At 39.9% G+C, this 21,259-nt stretch overlaps 1 protein-coding gene across 7 annotated transcripts in view; it reads left to right on the top strand.

The window, feature by feature from the left end:
* The window catches only part of FMNL2 (formin like 2), a 235,233-nt gene that overhangs the window by 187,873 nt on the left and 26,101 nt on the right, over positions 1-21,259 (top strand). For 4 of the 7 annotated variants that reach the window (XM_073647168.1, XM_073647172.1, XM_073647169.1 and 1 more), the window contains exons 10-18: positions 770-844; positions 5,323-5,433; positions 5,591-5,740; positions 9,419-9,520; positions 10,941-11,298; positions 11,506-11,706; positions 14,578-14,598; positions 17,595-17,719; positions 18,341-18,543. In XM_073647168.1, coding sequence (XP_073503269.1) covers positions 770-844; positions 5,323-5,433; positions 5,591-5,740; positions 9,419-9,520; positions 10,941-11,298; positions 11,506-11,706; positions 14,578-14,598; positions 17,595-17,719; positions 18,341-18,543 — 1,346 coding nt within the window. The remainder of the gene's footprint in view (positions 1-769; positions 845-5,322; positions 5,434-5,590; positions 5,741-9,418; positions 9,521-10,940; positions 11,299-11,505; positions 11,707-14,577; positions 14,599-17,594; positions 17,720-18,340; positions 18,544-21,259) is intronic. The other 3 variants (XM_073647171.1, XM_073647173.1, XM_073647174.1) reach the window with 1 other exon arrangement.

Genomic DNA, 21,259 nt, shown 5'->3' with positions numbered 1-21,259 from the left:
TTAATCATTTTTATTTTTGTTGCAAGTTTTTTATTTTTTTTATTTTTTATGTATTTTTTTTTTTTTTTGTAGTAGTAGTAATAGTAGTAGTAGAATTATCACCACTATTATTTATTATTATTATTATTATTATTATTATTATTATTTTTGTTGTGATTTATTATTATTATTAGTAGTAGTAGTAGTAGTATTAGTAGTAGTAGTAGTAGTAGTAGTAGTAGTAGTAGTAGTAGTAGTTTTATCATTATTTTTTTATTTTTAATAATTAATAAATCACATCACTTATTATTATTATTAGTAATACAGGCAGTGTCCGTCTTGTAAATAAAAGGTTATGGATACCTGCGTGGCTTCAATGTGCTGCTCCAGCCCTGAGAAATCCTGTTTCGAAAGAATACGCTAATGAGTCTGGAAGTGCATTGGGTGCGTCAGTCTTCTTCATTACTCCCCACCTGGCACCAATCTCCTCTCCTTGATTGACAGCTCTGGTCAAACGCCTAACGCAGCAGAGGACAAAACTTTCAGTGAATAAAAGGAGGAATGAAGACGGCTGATACACTTCGGTCTGCCCCCAATGCACTTATAGCCTCATTAGCATATACGTTAAGAATGGAATTTCTCAGTGCTGAAGCAACGCTTTAGGGACACACAGGTGTCTATTACCTTGTATTTTTAAGACCTACACGTTCTCCTTGTCATATGGTTTCATTTTCCCATCATATATTGACAATTCTATCTATGGTAATTTCTTTTCTTTTTGCCCTTCAAGGTGTGTGGAGAGAAACAACGCTTCGAGAAGCTCATGGAACATTTCAGGAATGAAGACAACAATATAGATTTCATGGTAATGTTCTCATCGTTCATCCTCATTTCCATTAAATTATTTTGACACAAACTTAAATGCTTGTGTTTTGAACTAAAAATCAATTTTGCAATTGGGTTTCAGTAAAAATTTTGCACCCCTTGGCTTTTACACACTCTTTTGTTTCCCTGCATTTTCAACTTTGATGTGGTCTGTGATTTCCCTGCATTTTCAACTTAGATGTGGTCTGTGGTCATAAATCTTCTGAGAGGAGCTCAGAAAAAAGACAGATAAGATTCACAAGCTCGCCATCAGACTGTCAAAATGAACTCCCTGACGGATTCTCAGTCAACTCATTCAGCAGCAACTGCAACAAAGAGGCTATAGAAGGCATATGGTGCTACATATTTAATGAAACCCTATTGCAAAAATGATTTTTTTGTCCCAAATACAAAGAAAATTGTCCTCATAGGTGGATAACCCCAACGTTTTATTAGCTTAAAAGATGGGCCCATGATGGTCCTAAAATAAAAAACATACATACCAGCCCCCCACGGCCCCTCTGTACCTGTGCCGCTGGCCCCATCGGTATCCTGGCTTCCCCTTCTTATGACTGCAGCGATCACAACCCGTCCTTCATTCCGGCTTTCTATTGGTGCTGACCTTTCCTTGGAATCGGTCACCCGTGTATGAATGTTGCTAGTTGAACCCCACTGATCAGTAGAATGAAGGGACTGCAGCCATCGCTGTGATGTCGCGGCCCCTTTCTTGTGCAGACACAGCAGCTTACATGCAGGTGTCACAATCCCCGCTTCTTCAGCTTCGCTTCGGTAAAAAAGGCTGAGAGGGACTGAAGGGCAACGTCACAAATAATTTTAATTAATTATCCCAATAAATTTACAGTACAAATGAAGTGATCTTTTTTTAATAGGCGCAAATAAAAAAAAAATTCTCGCGATTTGTTTGTGCTGTTCTCATGCAGACAATGTGTCTCCACGGTAACAGACAACAAACAAACTACGAGTAGTCTGATCCTGCAGTCATGCGTCCTTCTCTTTTCTTCTCGCTTCCTTCTACTTCTGGCTAACCTAAAAAAAAATGTCTGTTAGTACAAAGCTATGAACAAAAATGAAGAAAGTATGAGGCTGCAAGATTGCTGAATTACACCACACCATATTTTTTTGCTGTCTTGTTACCCTTGAGAAACGTAATTTGCAAAGGAGCTGAAAATAAAAACAGGAGAAAATCATTAAAGTGGTTGTCTGGTCACAATATATTGATGACGTATCCTTAGTATAGACTAGCGATATCAGATCGGTGGTGGTGCGACACCCGGCTCCCTCACTGATCAGCCGTTATATGCTGTGTGGTTGGTTCTATTTAATGTGTAGCAGCCCCTGCCGGGTGCTGCAGAACAGCTGATCGGTGAAGGTGCCGGGTGATAGTGATGATATATTGTGACTGGATAACTACTTTAATATCTAACTTATCAAAATTTAACAACTCAATTTATGTTCATATTCTTAACGGCGGCCATCACAGCTCCTAAAGAGGATGTGCCCTTTCTTCTCACAGATCCTGACTGGCGGATTATTTCCCATGTAGTTACTTCCCCTGCTCCTTACTACCACTGGAACACTACCGTCAGACCCCATTGGATATGGCGATATCATCGTCGCCAACATTTCTGGAAATGTTTAAGCCTCACCTCAACCGGGTGGCAAAAAAGGGTGTTCAAGTCACCCCTTAACCCAATGCTTATATAAACCCTATCCACTTTTAAGCTTCGAAGGGAGTAGTCTAATCTTCGACATCTATGGATTTGGTTTCCACCTCTGGAACTCGCACTCATCTCCAGAATAGGGGACCATTGACTCCTATCTCGTCTGGTGAGCTGATAGAAGAATGGAGAGTTGGCCCGGCATGGTTGTGTCTCTCTTTGGGAGACACACAAGCTGCATGCTTGCTTCTCAGCTAACTTCCAAGTTGATGTAGAGATCAACTCACATGCCTGACCACTTTTCCATTCATTCTCCATTTGCATGCGAAGGTCAGCAGCCACTTCACCGGGCTGGTTTGGTGTCAAGGGAGCCTCATTCTGGACATAACCGTGGCTACCGCCTCTGGAACCCGCATCTCATGTACTTATACATGGTACCTAAGATATAAAGTAGACTGAAAGTTGCCCTTTAAAGAGAACTTATCAACCATCATCAGTATGTATTTTTTTAACTCGATGTAAATGCCGCTGTTCTCCTGAATCCGGCGATGTTTCTCTTTTGTTCCTGCGCCTCTCCGTTCCTGAGATATAGCCCATTCTTCCTTGCATATACAGTAAATATGTTAGCCAAGGGGGCGAGATCCACAGAGAAACACTCATGACCACGCCCACTTGTGTTACAATAAAAGATTTATATACAAGGAGAAAAAAGGCCATATCTCAGGCATGTAAAGGCGTAGGAACAAAAGAAAAACATCGCCGGATTCAGGAGAACAGCGGCATTTACACCAGGTAAAAAAATTACATATTTATGGCAAGTGACAGGTCCTCTTTAAAGGGGTTGTCTTAGGTTTAAAAAAGGGTTCCCCCTTTCCTTCCTAGGGTTACTCTTCTTCTATTACAGTATTGGAGATGCTGTATCAGCCATAGCCCATAGACAAGAGTTGCTCTGTTTCTGTAAAAAAAAACAAAAACTTTTCCTCCTGATCCTGGAAAATCCCTTTAAAAATGTCAGCTGTCTCCTCTGATACTGTTAGCTTAAGAATTGTGCTTCAGGCCTCAAACACCTGGATGATGAAAAACAATAGATTAGGAATTAATGATACGTCTGTGAGGAATAGTCGTTAACGTCAAAAGAAGCTGTTACCTCGAGATGAACTTTACTGGTTCTGGATCTTATGAAGGCAGAAGCCAACAAGGAAAAATGTTAAGGTCATCAGCACCATCAAGAACGAACGTTCTGCCACATTATTATTTAGGAGGATGTGTATACCGACAATACTGTCCTCGTATGACCTATGATAAAGGATGTGACATCTGCTTAACCCTTTATGGACCATAAATATGAAATACACTTTTATATGGACATTTCCACGTCCTATTTTATTATCAGAATTACATCTGAGTAGAGAATACACAAACAGCCTGCAGGAAAATCTAGATTTCTACCAAATCTGTCAGAAGAAACAACCCCGTCTGTAATCACTGCACGGTCTGCAGCACTACTGACAGGGATTATCCCATAATTAATGTTTATGTCATGCTAATGCAACCCCTATTGATCCTAATCTCGTATTGTGGACATATTCACTTGTAGGGAACTCCAGACAGAGCTGAAAATCTCCCATTCAAACACAATAGGATAAATTTCTGTCTGACTGCAGTCACCACTAGGGGGAGCTGGCAGCATACAACTTAATATTGCGTTCAATGTATGGATCTGTATACAGTGAGGTCAAAGGTAGACATAGTTTTGTATGAAACTCTTAAATAGGAGACTTATTAAGTTAAATGCGCCAGAATTCTGGCAAAAATTGCACCAAAATTCCTTGACTAGTACCATAATTACGTGTTTTATACACCATTTGTGCCTTTTCCAACAAGTGGGCGTCACTTTGAAGAAAGGGAGCACGGTTTAGCGGAAAGAGGCTAAATGCTGTGCGCCAAAAAATGAAGCAAAAGTTTGACTTTTAGGGGGAATTCATCAAGCAATTTACGCCAGGAAACTTCCATTAAGTTTCAAATTTTTGTGAAACATGAACTTGTGCAAAAAATGTAGCAACTTTTGGTGTTTTTAAACCAGAGCTTCCCATGATCTTTGATATTTTTGGCTTTTCTTAAGATATTACACCTACGTCTAAAAGTGTTACTCCATTTTTGTTACGCCACCGACTTTAATTGAGTGAGTTTGTGACTTTCTTTTTCTAAAAAGTTGTAATTTGTGAATCTCCTCGCTAAAACCTTGGCTTGCTTGGCTAATCACGGCCGCGTAAAAAATTGTCACGAGGCGCCAAACTGCAAAAAAGTTAACTTTTTTTTTTAATTGCAGAAAAATGACTCTTCGAAATGTACATGATTTTGATTCCAGAGGTTTGGTACGCCTCCTTTGTACATTTCCGGCGGTGGCGCACGCCTCTTAATAAATTTGGCGCATCGCTCCCTTCATTAAAACTGAGAAACAAAAAAACGCCATTTCAGATCCTCTCGAAATTGACAAGTTCCCCATTTTTCGTCTAATTTTTATGGATATCCATATACAAACACCCACCTGGCGGTATGACATGGCCAATCTTAAAGGGACAGTAAGGAATTACTCTATGAATGGCAACACTCACGACCAAAGTAAAAAAAAAAAAATATTCCAGGGTGGCACGAAGAGAAAAATCGAAATTAAGTTCTAGGACAGGGGTGATGGGTGGAGAATCTATGGGAGTATTGTATGCACTAGGACGCTTTTGTGCACACTTTGCAGAATCTGTAATTAGTTAACCCCTTTAATGCTGTCTGTGGCTTCTTGCAGGTTGCCTGTATGCAGTTCATAAATATCGTAGTCCATTCAGTAGAAGACATGAATTTTAGAGTCCATCTTCAATTCGAGTTTACCAAATTAGCCTTGGATGAATACCTGGATGTAAGTATACTTAGTTGTATGGGGATCACTTGGAAGCATTTACTATTATGGCCGCATGTTGGTGAAGCAGACAGCTGTCCCTCTGAGCTGTTGACTGTGCATGGTTAGCACATAATAACCGGCTTTACTCCTAATATAGACCTTTCTACTTTTATAGAAACTGAAACACACGGAAAGCGACAAACTTCAGGTCCAGATTCAGGCTTATCTGGATAATGTGTTTGACGTGGGGGCTCTTCTGGAAGATGCAGAGACCAAGAATGCGGCGCTGGAAAGGGTGGAAGAACTGGAAGAAAACATTTCTCATGTAAGTAAAAGCTTGCGAGACCTCAGTATTGGACTCCAGGGTGACATTATTTGGCCATGAGTGTAGATAGAAGTGCATTAATACTGCGACTTAAGACCTTAGCGTATCTAAAGACAATTTGTCATGGTCACAGATTACATTCGTTCTTTGCTAGATATTTTCTCCTCTACTCATTGTCACCACCTTTTTTAGTATCAGCTGTTAAAAGGAGTGTAGTAAGAAAAAAATACTATTGCTCTAAGCTAATGTCTTGGTTTAGAAGAAACAAGAACATAATTACTATAATACTGCATCCTTTTGCCAGAAATATAACTACTATAATGCTGCCCTCCATGTAGAAGATAATAGCTATAATATTATGTCGTCCTCTATGTAGAATCATATAACTACTATAATACTGCCCCCTAAGTACAAGAATATAATTACTATCATACTGCCCCCTATGTACAAGAATATAATTACTATCATACTGCCCCCTATGTACAAGAATATAACTACTATAATACTGCCCCCTATGTACAAGAATATAAATACTATAATACTGCTCCTATGTACAAGAATATAGCTACTATAATACTGCTCCAATGTACAAGAATATAACTACTATAATACTGCTCCTATGTACAAGAATATAACTACTATAATACTGCCCCTATGTACAAGAATATAACTGCTATAATACTGCCCCTATGTACAAGAATATAATTACTATCATACTGCCCCCTATGTACAAGAATATAACTACTATAATACTGCCCCCTATGTACAAGAATATAACTACTATAATACTGCCCATATGTACAAGAATATAAATACTATAATACTGCTCCTATGTACAAGAATATAGCTACTATAATACTGCTCCTATGTACAAGAATATAACCGCTATAATACTGCCCCTATGTACAAGAATATAACCGCTATAATACTGCCCCTATGTACAAGAATATAACCGCTATAATACTGCCCCTATGTACAAGAATATAATCGCTATAATACTGCCCCCTATGTACAAGAATATAACTACTATAATACTGCACCTATGTACAAGAATACAACTACTATAATACTGCTCCTATGTGCAAGAATATAACAACTATAATACTGCTCCTATTTACAAGAATACAACTACTATAATACTGCCACTATGTACAAGAATATAACAACTATAATACTGCCCCCTATGTACAAGAATATAACTACTATAATACTGCCCCCTATGTACAAGAATATAACTACTATAATACTGCTCCTATGTACAAGAATATAACTACTATAATACTGCTCCTATGTACAAGAATATAACTACTATAATACTGCCCCCTATGTACAAGAATATAACTACTATAATACTGCCCCTATGTACAAGAATATAACTACTATAATACTGCCTCCTATGTAGAAGAATATAACTACTATAATACTGCTCCTATGTACAGGAATATGACTACTATAATACTGCCCCTATGTACAAGAATATAACTACTATAATACTGCCCCTATGTACAAGAATATAACTACTATAATACTGCCCCCTATGTACAAGAATATAACTGCTATAATACTGCTCCTTTGTACAAGAATATAACTACTATAATACTGCCTGCTATGTAGAAGAATATAACTACTATAATACTGCTCCTTTGTACAAGAATATAACTACTATAATACTGCCTCCTATGTAGAAGAATATAACTACTATAATACTGCCCCTATGTACAAGAATATAACTACTATAATACTACCCCTATGTACAAGAATATAACTACTATAATGCTGCCCCTATGTACAAGAATATAACTACTATAATACTGCCCCTATGTACAAGAATATAACTACTATAATACTGCTCCTATGTACAAGAATATAACTACTATAATACTGCCCCATGTACAAGAATATAACCGCTATAATACTGCTCCTATGTACAAGAACATAACCACTATAATACTGCCCCTATGTACAAGTATATAACTACAAAAATACTGCCCCTATGTACAAGAATATAACTACTATAATACTGCCCCATGTACAAGAATATAACCGCTATAATACTGCTCCTATGTACAAGAACATAACCACTATAATACTGCCCCTATGTACAAGAATATAACTACTATAACACTGCCCCTATGTACAAGAATATAACTACTATAATACTGCTCCTATGTACAAGAATATAACTACTATAATAATGCTCCTATGTACAATAATATAACTACTATAATACTGCCCCATGTGCAAGAATATAACTACTATAATACTGCACCTATGTACAAGAATATAACTACTATAATACTGCCCCATGTACAAGAATATAACTACTATAATACTGCCCCTATGTACAAGAATATAACTACTATAATACTGCCCCCTATGTACAAGAATATAACCACTATAATACTGCTCCTATGTACAAGAATATAACTACTATAATACTGCTCCCTATGTACAAGAATATAACTACTATAATACTGCCCCATGTACAAGAATATAACTACTATAATACTGCTCCTATGTACAAGAATATAACTACTATAATACAGCTCCTATGTACAAGAATATAACTACTATAATACTGCCCCTATGTACAAGAATATAACCACTATAATACTGCTCCCTATGTACAAGAATATAACTACTATAATACTGCCCCATGTACAAGAATATAACTGCTATAATACTGCTCCTATGTACAAGAATATAACTACTATAATACTGCTCCCTATGTACAATAATATAACTACTATAATACTGCCCCATGTACAAGAATATAACTACTATAATACTGCACCTATGTACAAGAATATAACTACTATAATACTGCCCCATGTACAAGAATATAACTACTATAATACTGCCCCTATGTACAAGAATATAACTACTATAATACTGCCCCCTATGTACAAGAATATAACCACTATAATACTGCTCCTATGTACAAGAATATAACTACTATAATACTGCTCCCTATGTACAAGAATATAACTACTATAATACTGCCCCATGTACAAGAATATAACTACTATAATACTGCTCCTATGTACAAGAATATAACTACTATAATACAGCTCCTATGTACAAGAATATAACTACTATAATACTGCTCCCTATGTACAAGAATATAACCACTATAATACTGCTCCCTATGTACAAGAATATAACTACTATAATACTGCTCCCTATGTACAAGAATATAACCACTATAATACTGCTCCCTATGTACAAGAATATAACTACTATAATACTGCCCCATGTACAAGAATATAACTACTATAATACTGCACCTATGTAAAAGAATATAACTACTATAATACTGCCCCTATGTACAAGAATATAACTGCTATAATACTGCTCCTATGTACAAGAATATAACTACTATAATACTGCTCCTATGTATAAGAATATAACTACTATAATACTGCCCCTATGTACAAGAATATAACTACTATAATACTGCTCCTATATACAAGAATATAACTACTATAATACTGCCCCTATGTACAAGAATATAACCACTATAATAAGTTTTTTTCATTATTTGTCTATAAAGTACTTAGGGTTGTGTTTGGCACAGATACTGGATTCTGGGGGCCACTGAACTAAGCAGTGAAATAATCTTACATTCTGATGCCTTTAAATATTTATTTTTGTAATTTATTTTGTCAATGTTCACAGCTTTCTGAAAAACTACAAGACACAGAAAATGAAGCTATGGCGAAAATTGTAGAACTGGAAAAACAGCTTATGCAAAGACATAAAGAACTGGAAGTTGCCCGGGTACGATTTTCATTGTCGATGTAATGCTTATATTGATAGAATTGCAGCCACAGACAAATAAGGAGCTGATACATACACTGCAGTGTGTACACGTACTGAAACCTAACCCGTCCCCATATTGTAGTCACAAGTGTGAGGCAGCCATTGTACACTGGGGGGGGATAGTGTCCAGGTACAATGCCTTGTGCTGTTTTCCTTTCTTTCAAATTTTTCCCAATTCCAGTAAATGCCATCATCGGCTCGTGCTCTAGAGGACCTGGCACACCAATGGGAACCTTGTGCGTGGCTGCAGGGGAAAATGCCTGTTTGCAGAGTGGTCTCCCGGGGACCTGTTGATGACATTAGCCCCTTTTGCAATTCATTAAATTGTTACTAAAACAGGATATAATTAATAAAACTGCAGATATTCTTTATGGTTGCAAACAAAAAATATGCAACAACACCCTGACCGCGCTAAGGTACATGCAACATTGGATGGATGAATATTGCTCTGTATTAGTGCTATATAGGCTGCACTTAAAAATTTGAGGTTCTTGGCGCACATTTTGATTAAATTGCCAGCAATAAGCTGACCTCTTCTGGTTGGACCCCACAATAACAGAAAGGTTCTCAAACCTCTTCAGATGGGACCCCACAATAACAGATAGGTCCTCAAACTTCTCCAGATAGGACCTCACAATAACAGCCCCTCAAACCTCTCCAGATGGGACATCACAATAACAGCCCCTCAAACCTCTCCAGATGGGACATCACAATAACCGATAGGTCCCCAAACCTATCTAGATAGGACCCCACAATAACAGATAGGTCCTCAAACCTCTCTAATGGGATCCCACAATAACAGATAGCCCCTCAAACCTCTCCAGATGGGACCCCACATAACAGATAGGTCCTCAGACCTCTCCAGTTGGAACCCCACAATAACAGATAGGTCCTCAAACTTCTCCAGATGGGACCCCACATTAGCAGATAGGTCATCAAACTTCTCCAGATGGGACCCCACAATAACAGATAGGTCCTCAAACTTCTCCAGATGGGACCCCACAATAACAGATAGGTCCTCAAACTTCTCCAGATGGGACCCCACAATAACAGATAGGTCCTCAAACTTCTCCAGATGGGACCCCACAACAACAGATAGATCCTTAAACATTAAAGTCAGCTGGACTTGCCTGTATTGTCATAATCCACCGACCATTGAGAGTTCAGCCGACCATTATCTAAGGCAATGTGAACTGATCCTAAGGCTTAGGCTGCCCATACACTTTAGATGGTTGTCAGACAAATGATTCTTCGGCCGTCTCTCCCAGTCACAGGAGTCAAATTATGGTCATTACAAAATTAGTGTTAATACTTTGCATATCAGGAGTTGCATTTTTCCACATTTTACCCAAATTGGCTCTTTTTTATTTCTGCACAGGAAGTCTGTAAAGATGCAAACACCCAAGTGCACACGTTACGGAAGATGGTCAAGGAGAAAGAGGAGGCCATTCAGAGACAATCCACTCTGGAAAGAAAAATCCACGAGCTGGAGAAACAGGGATCTCTTAAAATTCAAAAGAAAGGCGATGGGGACATATCTATTACACCACTGGTGGCGTCGGGGGCTGTCGTACCGTCAGGTACCGATGTATTGGGTGACGCATCATCAGCCATTGGTACTTCACAGTCAGGTTCTTCAGTTCCCGGAGGAGCTTTATCAAATGTATCAGGAATTTCCGTACCTTCAGCACCAACGCCGCCACCTCCACCACCTTTGCCCTCGGAGCCTGGAGCAGGTAAGTGTTGTCAAAGTCTTTGATTGGTAAATCCAAAATGAAGATGAAAAAATCATGACTTGAGGTGAACATTTTGATTTGCCACAATGGATGAATGTGTGCATTGTCCATAACTTTTTATGTTTTCACTGACATGCCTGTATGCGCATGATGATATTCCTGAAAATCTTACAACACCAAACACTGCTCATTTGCTGCTCATTTCAGTTGAAAATGGACCAACGCCATCTACAATGCCTCCTGCTCCACCTCCACCACCTCCTCCGCCGCCACCTCCTCCACCAGCACCACCTCTTCCAGGTCCAGCGGTGGAACCTCCTATACCTCCACCACCACCTCCTCCGCCAGGAGCTCCTCCTTTACCAGGATCTGCCTCACCCACAGTTATATTTAACTCAGGACTTGCAGGTAATAGAACATATCACACCTGTTATATATCTGAGGTTTTATTTCCTAGAGATCTAGGATAAACATAGGGGTTCATACCTGATGGTCTAAGTTATGCTTAATCAGCTGAGAGAAGCTCAGAAAAAGACAGATAAAAGCGTTATAACTGCAAACCATCATTGTGAGCACCCTAGACAATGCAACACGGAATCTATAGAAGGCAAACGGTGCAAAATTTTTAATGGAACCCAATTGAAAAAAAAAATAAATTTTCAGCCTAAATTACATACATGCATATAAGTAAAAAAAAATAAAACAAAAACCCTTTAAGGTCTCAGAAAACCCCTCTAATTATCTTACGGACCCTACAAAAGTTCCACAAATATTGAAACATATCCAATAGCTGAGTGACAATTGGTAAGTTTATGGGGGACCGCCATGGACCTAATTTAGGTCCATGGCGGTCCCCAATATTTCTATCAAGCGAGCTACATGACAAACTTGGCAATATTGCACCTTACATTCTCAGCTCTGATATATTTTTCATCCTGGCTTATTGATTTCCTTATAATAAATGCCATGCTGTTGAAAATTTCCCGATATTGAGATCCATAATCTGCTGATATCTGTAGTTGGAGATTTCTGGTCTGTTTTGCCTTAAAGTTGCCGCTGACTGATAAAGGCGAGTTGTAGTCAGTGTCCGCTGCTTTTTTCCCACATGATTAGATGACATTATTTGCTGAGTGATTCGTTGTGCAGGAAGTGCGTGACCGTGAGTCAGCTCATTGCCTTATATCCCAGGTGATAACGCGCTTACATCACATCCTCATACTCAGGAGACTTCTACACGTAGGAGCTGCTCACAAGTTCACGTACAGCATAAAACTGCACACCTATGTTTACTTTTTTATGAACTTTACAAATATGGCACAGGAAATGCAATATCCTGTAGAACACATCACTGTGTCTTTAAATTTAAAGGGAGTGTTCTTTGAAGTCAGAGAATGTTACAAAACAACAAATATACCTGCACTCACCACTTCAATCCCACGCTGTTCCAGCATTAACACTTTGGTGGTCTTTACCAGGGTCGGAAGTAGAACAGTTCCCTCCTCCAGTCACCTGACCACTGAAGCCAGTAATTGGCTTCAGTGGTCAGGTGGTTGGAAGGGGATTTCATCACTTCCGGTAACCGGCTGGAATATAAGGGAAATTCAAGGGGGGTAAAAAATGCTTACTTCTTTATTTAATAACCTTCTCTATTCTAAGGCAGATTTTGTAAAATTCTGAAAAACCCCTTTAATTCTGCTCAGGGACCCAAACTTACTCATGTGAGAGCTGTGATGGTTCACTTGTTAAAAAAGGGCGCGATTATATAAATGCCCTTAGTTAATAATGTAGTAGTGCAAAATCCCCAATTAGTGTTAGTACTTACCAACGGAGATGAGCGAATCGATTTGATGTGAATAAAATTTGTGTTGAAATTTTAGGAAATCGCTGAACCCGGCAAATTTGTGCAATATGTGATTCGCTTCGCCCAAATCGGCTAAACTGGCCAGCGCCATTTTACACATTGCATTAAATTGTATTAATCAGAGAAGACAAACATGACCTCAGGCATGATAGGATGGGCTTTCCCAAAATGTCTTGCAGCTATTACATCACATAGCCAATCGGGAGACACTAACATAGCCCGTATAAAAGCCGAGGCAGGGATTCTAATGTTTCTGTGGTGAATCTGGATGGATTGCGAGAAGACGTCACAGCTCACCAGTAGAGATAGGGAGAGAAAGCCATAAACACAGAAGAAAGTGTACAGATAGTGTGTGACAGCACAGCAGTGAATAACGGTGACCACCCGTTTACCACGGGTAATGTATATAGTATGTATAGGTATATGTTGAGGTCACTTTTACATTACCAAGGCTGTATTTGTGGTACAAATGTTGAAAGGGGTTGGTTTTAGTCCTAGGGGACCTCAGAGTGTTACACATTTTTTCAGGGGCAATTGGAGGCGGTGCAGTTACCTTCATTCGCTGCTGATAAATTGTCCTCAAATCGAATTTCCTGGTAAATATTCAATCAAAAATTGGCAAAATTTCAAGAGATTCACTCACTTTTACTTGCCACCATTAATGTTGGCAATTTCGGGACGTTTTAGCTTCACACCCAGAACAGTCCTGGCAATCCAGAGATTTTTGACAAGTATTGTATTTCACTCCCTTTGCTTGATAGACACACTAAATATAAGATAGGGTCTGAAAGTGATCAGCTGCAATCTGTTGGGAACCTGGAGATGAGTGTTCAATTTCCCTGCAGCGCCTCCACAGGAGAAATAAAGTATTACACAGGATCCATTACGCTCAGTGTATAGTCTATGTAATGCATGAACATTTCTGGTCCTCCAAAAGAGTCACTCTTTGTAGCTGCTGCTCTTTGCTCTGGCTGATACATGAGGGTCCTGGGGTCTCCCCACTTTATAATGAATGGGTTTCACAAACCATACTCCCCCTAGAGGGCTTCCCCTTTATAGCCCCTGGAGCAGTGTCGGTCCATTATGTATTAGTTACATTAGATTAGGAGATTAGTTTATGTTGATTGCTTCTAGATCTTAATCTTGGCTTCAGAGCCAGCGACGGATTAATGTAATTTGGAAACCGTATATAGCTCCGGATATAGAAAAATCCTAACAGCAAAGCGAAATCACGTCTAATTGGCTTACAAGACGTTTTACTCCGCTCCAGAGAATGGATGTCTGCAAAAGTGTGTCCAGTGACATACAAAGTGTTGTATCTGCTGTTAATCCTTTGTGTAGTGATGCACCGGTGAGCTATTATTAATATATAACCTGTGACACTAACCTCTCTCCTTGTTTTCACGCTTCCGCTAAAGACGGGCCGATCAAGCTATTCTGTAGGTTAACCTCCTTCTCCTGTACTGATCTCCCTTTGCATCTCGTTCTGCGCGTCTTGTCTTGACAATATCTCACTTTGTACATTTTATACATTTAAAGTAGCACTCCAGCAATGTATTTTTTCACCTGTAATGTTTACTCCCTCCCTTATATACAGTGGATACGGAAAGTATTCAGACCCCTTTAAATTTTTCACTCTTTGTTTCTTTGCAGCCATTTGGTAAATTCTAAAAAGATTAAAAAAAAATTCTCATTAGAGTACACTCTGCTCCCCATCTTTACTGAAAAAAAACAGAAATGTAGAAATTTTTGCAAATTTATTAAAAAAGAAAAACTGAAATATCACATGGTCATAAGTATTTAGACCCTTTGCCCAGACACTCATATTTAAGTCACATGGTGTCCATTTCCTTGTGATCCTCCTTGAGATGGTTCTACTCCTTCATTGGAGTCCAGCTGTGTTTAATTAAACTGATAGGACTTGATTTGGAAAGGCACACACCTGTCTATATAAGACCTCACAGCTCACAGTGCATGTCAGACCAAATGAGAATCATGAGCTCAAAGGAACTGCCCAAGGAGCTCAGAGACAGAATTGTGGCAAGGCAAAGATCTGGCCAAGGTTACAAAAGAATTTCTGCATTATTCAAGGTTCCTAAGAGCACAGTGGCCTCCATAATCCTTAAATGGAAGAAGTTTGGGACCACCAGAAGTCTTCCTATACCTGACCGTCCAGCCAAACTGAGCAATCGTGGGAGAAGAGCCTTGGTGAGAGAGGTAAAGACGAACCCCAAGATCACTGTGGCTGAGCTCCAGAGATGCAGTAGGGAGATGGGAGAAAGTTCCACAAAGTCAACTATCACTGCTGCCCTCCACCAGTCAGGCCTTTATGGCAGAGTGGCCAGATGGAAGCCTCTCCTCAGTGCAAGACATATGAAAGCCTGCATAGAGTTTGCTCAAAAGCACATGAAGGACTCCCAGACTATGAGAAATAAGATTCTCTGGCCTGATGAGACGAAGATAGAACTTTTTGGTGATAATTCTAAGCGGTATGTGTGGAGAAAACCAGGCATTGCTCATCACCTGCCCAATACAATCCCAACAGTGAAACATGGTGGTAGCAGCATCATGCTATGGGGGTGTTTTTCAGCTGCAGGGACAGGACGACTGGTTGCAATTGAAGGAAACATGAATGTGGCCAAGTACAGTGATATCCTGGATGAAAACCTCTTCCAGAGTGCTCTGGACCTCAGACTTGGCCGAAGGTTCACCTTCCAACAAGACAATGGCCCTAAGCACACAGCTAAAATAGCAAAGGAGTGGCTTCAGAACAACTCTGTGACCATTCTTGACTGGCCCAGTCAGAGCCCTGACCTAAACCCAATTGAGCATCTCTGGAAAGACCTGAAAATGGCTGTCCACCAACGTTCACCATCCAACCTGCCGGAACTGGAGAGGATCTGCAAGGAAGAATGGCAGAGGATCCCCAAATCCAGGTGTGAAAAACTTGTTGCATCATTCCCAAGAAGACTCATGGCTGTACTAGCTCAAAAGGGTGCTTCTACTCAATACTGAGCAAAGGGTCTGAATACTTATGACCATGTGATATTTCAGTTTTTCTTTTTTAATAAATTAGCAAAAAGTTGTCAAAGAGGTGTGTTCCTGCAGACTCATTACTGATTGGACAACGTCAGTCTGTGCAGAGACACATCCCGAATTGGTAAGATCCCGTTGTCAATATTTTCAAAAATTTCTTGGAGGAATTACCGAGGAATGTCACAATACAAAGATCTATTTAGAAATACCAGGTTTTTACTAAATCGGAGACAACAAAACATTTTACTATTGATCCACATTGTCTTTCTTATTAAAACGTTCATAGTTAATGATCCCATCTTTTGCTTTTACAGTCCTCCTGATATGTCTCATTTAGAAAATTCTTGCACCCACCATGAAATAGTAATACTGAAACAACTGTTCTTATAATTTTATGTTGTGCCGTTCCTCTGTTGTTCTTGCTGGAAATAAGCAGGAACATTCCTCTTAAGCAGGGATGGGGAACCGAGGTCCATTTACGGCTCTCGATAACCTTTTCTCCGGCCCCCTGGTAGATTCCTACCGACCACAGTGCTTGGGCCGGCAGCTGTGTTTGACGGCCCCCAGCCCTTTAATTTCTTATTGCTCTGTGAGCATACGCACACAGCGATCACTACTGAATGCTGAGGCGCATGCAATAAAAGATTATGTCCTGACACTAGTACCAGCATCAGAACGTACCTTGTGGGAGGAGATAGCATGTGATTTGTACGGCCCCCGAAGGATGGTATAAATATCCAAAAGGCCTTTGGCAGAAAAAAAGGTTCCCCGCCCCTGCAAGTGTAATCAATGTTGTAGTCCCTAGACGCTCTGGCAGTGCCCTTTATAAGCCCCTATACACATTAGATAAAAGTCTTCTGAACCCTTTGATTTTCCCAGGATCGGCTAGCAAACAGTTTGTTTGACAGCTATATAATACCACTGGCGGACACAGACAGAAAAGGGCCCCTGCGCAAGAACAATATAAGGGCTCCTTGCAGCCCAATAGCTCATGATAAAGCACAATTTCACATGTTTTGGAAGTGGAAATGGGCCCTATTACCTCTTGGGCCCTAGTGCAGTTGCAGCCATGATACATCTGTCCCTGCTAATACCTAAGTGCTGAGAGTGTCTGTGTTGGGACACACCCCATTAGGTAGGATAGGAAAATGGTAACTCCAAATTTAACATTTCCAGGAGGAATAACAGAGGAACAATGCAACATAGTTTTCTAATAAAAAGCATTCCAGTATTAATAGGGCTTGAGAGTATTTGAGGATAGCCTCCTCTCTTATTGGATATTTTTTAGACATTTATTGTAAAGAGCTACACCCAATCGTGGTACCAGTACACGTCATTGTATGGACTATACAATTGTGTTATTTGCAATCGGGGATAATTTCAACATTTTGATTTGCAGCTGTGAAAATTAAGAAGCCAATCAAGACAAAATTCAGGATGCCAGTATTCAACTGGGTAGCCTTAAAACCCAACCAGATCAATGGCACGGTCTTCAATGAAATTGATGACGAAAGGATATTGGAGGTAATGAACGACGCTCGCATTGTGTAAAGAGAGTTCATTTCATTTTGAATGGTCATAAACGTTGTATAAATCAATAGTACGTATAAATATAAGAAACTTTATAATGTTTCTTATCAAAGACATATGATTCTTTTTCCACTTATGAGTCCTCATTCACTAAGAAATACAACTAAAATCTGTCTTGGTCAGATCAAGACGGTCTGCCAGTTTTTTGAGCTAAAGATCAGTGAAAGAACACATGTGCTGCAGCTCTCTAGTAAGTGTTTTATTTCACTCGGAGCTGGATACACAGCTACACTGCTCAGTACTGCTGAATAAAGTCATCTATGCTGCTGCTACTGAACATGTGTGGTTTAAAGAAAGGGGAGCAAGAATCACTCATGTCTCTATGTGCTGTGTATGGGAGGCATCTTAGCATTTGGTCTTCGTCCTCCAGCTCAGAGACAACAGCAAATTATATAATGGCCAGAAGCAGCGATATTCCAGCTTATTCTGAAGGTACGCTTTAACAATTTATCTTATTGGACAGTATTTGTCCTTAAGATATTCTCATCTATCATCCATTAGTGAAGAATCTTTACTTTGCAGACAATTAACAATGATAATGATTTCTCCTTTTAGGACATTAATGTAGATGAATTTGAAGAAATTTTTAAGACGAAAGCCCAAGGTCCAGCCATTGATGTCACGTCCAGCAAGCAAAAAGCGGCACCTAAAGGCTCCAGCAAGGTGACGTTACTAGAAGCAAACAGGGCCAAAAACCTTGCCATCACCCTGAGAAAAGCAGGAAAAACTGCGGAGGAGATCTGCCGAGCCATCCAGCAGTAAGTAGTGAACCTGGGGGGGGGGGGACACAAATACTGAAGCTTATAAGATTACTACAGATCCTGTTATACAATTTACTAAGCTCGCTGCTTACCATTATTTTCCATGTTTGACTCACAAAAAATTTGGCCAGTGACTTATAATACATACCTACTAAATATTAAATTGGTTTCATGATGAGGTGCACTTGAAAACATAAACTATTGGGGTCAGTTTTATAGAAACCTGGTATTACAACTTGCTTCTAATGGGGGCTCTGAAGTTCGACCACGTGTCTGTGACCTGCACATTCACTTCTTTATGACACCCTCCCTTGTTACATAATAATGTGGCTTCACAAACGAACAGGTCACTGCCTCCAGCAAGATCAACACTGTCCTCTTCTGCTGCTGTCGTAAGTTCCATCATCCATCCCTACCCATTCAATGACACTGCCCTTTGCCACATGCAGCTCGGTCCTCCTTACCATGATTAGAAAGGTCATTGCCTCCTACAGGATCAACACACTACTCTCCTGCTGCTGTTCATTGGTCCCGTTATCAATTCCTGTCCATACAATGACAACCACTATTTATCACATGTAGCCCTGTCTCATTTACATGGTAACATAAATGAGCAGGTCACTGTCTCCCAAAGGACCAACATACTGCTCTCCTGCTGCTTGCATCACTTCCGTTATCTATCCATTCAATGATGATTTCATTTATCACGTGTCCCTGCCTGACGTGTCATTTACATAGTGATATAATGGGCAGGTCACTGCTGCACACAAGATCAACACTCTTTACTCCTGCTGCTGTGATTATCTAATTGGTTACAAAATGACTATAGACATGTTCATGAAGACATGCAGAATTCTTTCCTATCTCTGCTATATCCATATCTCGAGAATAAAGATCTTAAACTATGGGCACTTGACATGACTACTAATGAGTGATCCTAACAATTAGAAGCCTGGAGTACTGCAGGCCTCCAAAATGCTCTTAAGTCTCTGACCACAGATCTTTTTTCAATGGGATCCCCGCTGTGCCCGTGGAGTCATCTGGCCAACTACACGGACTGACGGGCGGCACGATACAACCGCCGATCGGTAAACTTTTACCTGTCAGTCGTCGTTTTACTGACCAAAGCAAGGCAAATAATCTATACTAGGTCGCGCAGTGCACAACGGCTGCTATAGTTCTCGGCAGCGCAAGTCCTGTTTACACAGGATGATGCACTGCCGAGAACGATGCGCAAAAGATCATTTACCCCAAAGAACAAGCATTTTGCTCCTTCATTGGGTGATTGGCAGCCCGTTTACACTTTTGTTTTTAACAACGATTATCTTGCAATGTGCAGTAAATGCCTCTTTTTTTAATCCCGACTAGACAACTCTATCTTCCCTGAAATTAAAAGGATCAGGCATATTGACATCCAAATGCCCAATCCTTATCTTTGCCGATTATCTGCTGTCATCCAATCCCACAAAAATCTGCAGTTTAGGCGCACATTAATCTAAAGAGTATAACCATCTTAAAGGGGACCTATCACTTGTCATAAACATGTAACTTTTCTTACCTGGTGTAAATGTTGCTGTTCTCCTGAATCCGGAACTGTTTTTCTTTTGTTCCTGCTCCTCTCCACTCCTGAGATATGGCCTCCTCTTCCCTGTATGCAAATCTGCTTTTATTAGTGAAAGGGATGTGACCCTCGAGAAGACGCCCACAAAGGGAAGTTAAGGACCACACCCACTTGACTAGCATGACTAGATTAGTATACAAGCAAAAGGGGGTCATATCTCAGGAACGGAGAGGCGCACGAACAAAATAAAAACATTGCCGGATTCAGAAGAACAGCGGCATTTAGACCGGGTAAAAAAAAAAAAGTTACATATTTATGGCAAGTGACAGATCTTCTTTAAGTTCTGCCTATGGAGAAAAAGACACACGGAATGGCAAGACAGGCTGGGACTTATTATCCATGAGCAAAACTTTCCTATCTCTGGTCTAGACAGCTAAGTGATGTTTATTTCCCTCCACTCGGCATCCAGATAACACAAATGCAGATGAAGTGAAGCATTTCCTTTGTTATTTGGAAATCAATAATCGCTGTCTCCCATCAATATCCACAGACGGTTATGCATCTGGGAGATGTGCGCCCAGTCCAGCTCCTTCCAGACTCCCTGTCTCAGTTCCACCTTGTGATTATCGTCCACGTTTTCCTTTGTTTCAGCCAAACAATGGAAGGTGATAGATTTGTAGGTGATAAGATTTGGAAATGGCATAATTAATTACATGTTCATCCGGGGTAGAATACCTTGATAATGTGCCATTCTGAGGACCGTGCCAGTATAAACACTTGTGTACTGGTTGCACTGGATTACATTGTGCAACGCACATGATTTTGGTGGGAACTGACACTCCTTAAGGAGACCAGCTGTGTATGGAGTCCTGTTGGCAATGCTTCATGGGAAAAACATGCAAATTAGCTCTCTCCTGGAAGACAAGAAGACTATTTTGCTGGTACTATAAAGGACCGCTACTTCCGCTAGGTGCAGTTATTGCTGCACAAAGAATGTCACACCAAATACTGTACGCAAGGGTTCACATACTTTTGCCACTTACAGACATGTAATATTGGATCATTTTCCTCCTAGAAAATGAAAAAGTCTAATATATTTGACTCATTTGTTTGATTTGGTTCTTTATCTACATTTAGCACTTGGAAAATTTT

This window comes from Phyllobates terribilis, unplaced genomic scaffold, assembly GCF_046119375.1.
Source record: "Phyllobates terribilis strain yellow unplaced genomic scaffold, ASM4611937v1 Scaffold_9__5_contigs__length_417890890, whole genome shotgun sequence".
NCBI classification, from domain to species: Eukaryota; Metazoa; Chordata; class Amphibia; order Anura; family Dendrobatidae; genus Phyllobates; species Phyllobates terribilis.
This window is presented reverse-complemented; position numbering and strand designations above follow the sequence as displayed.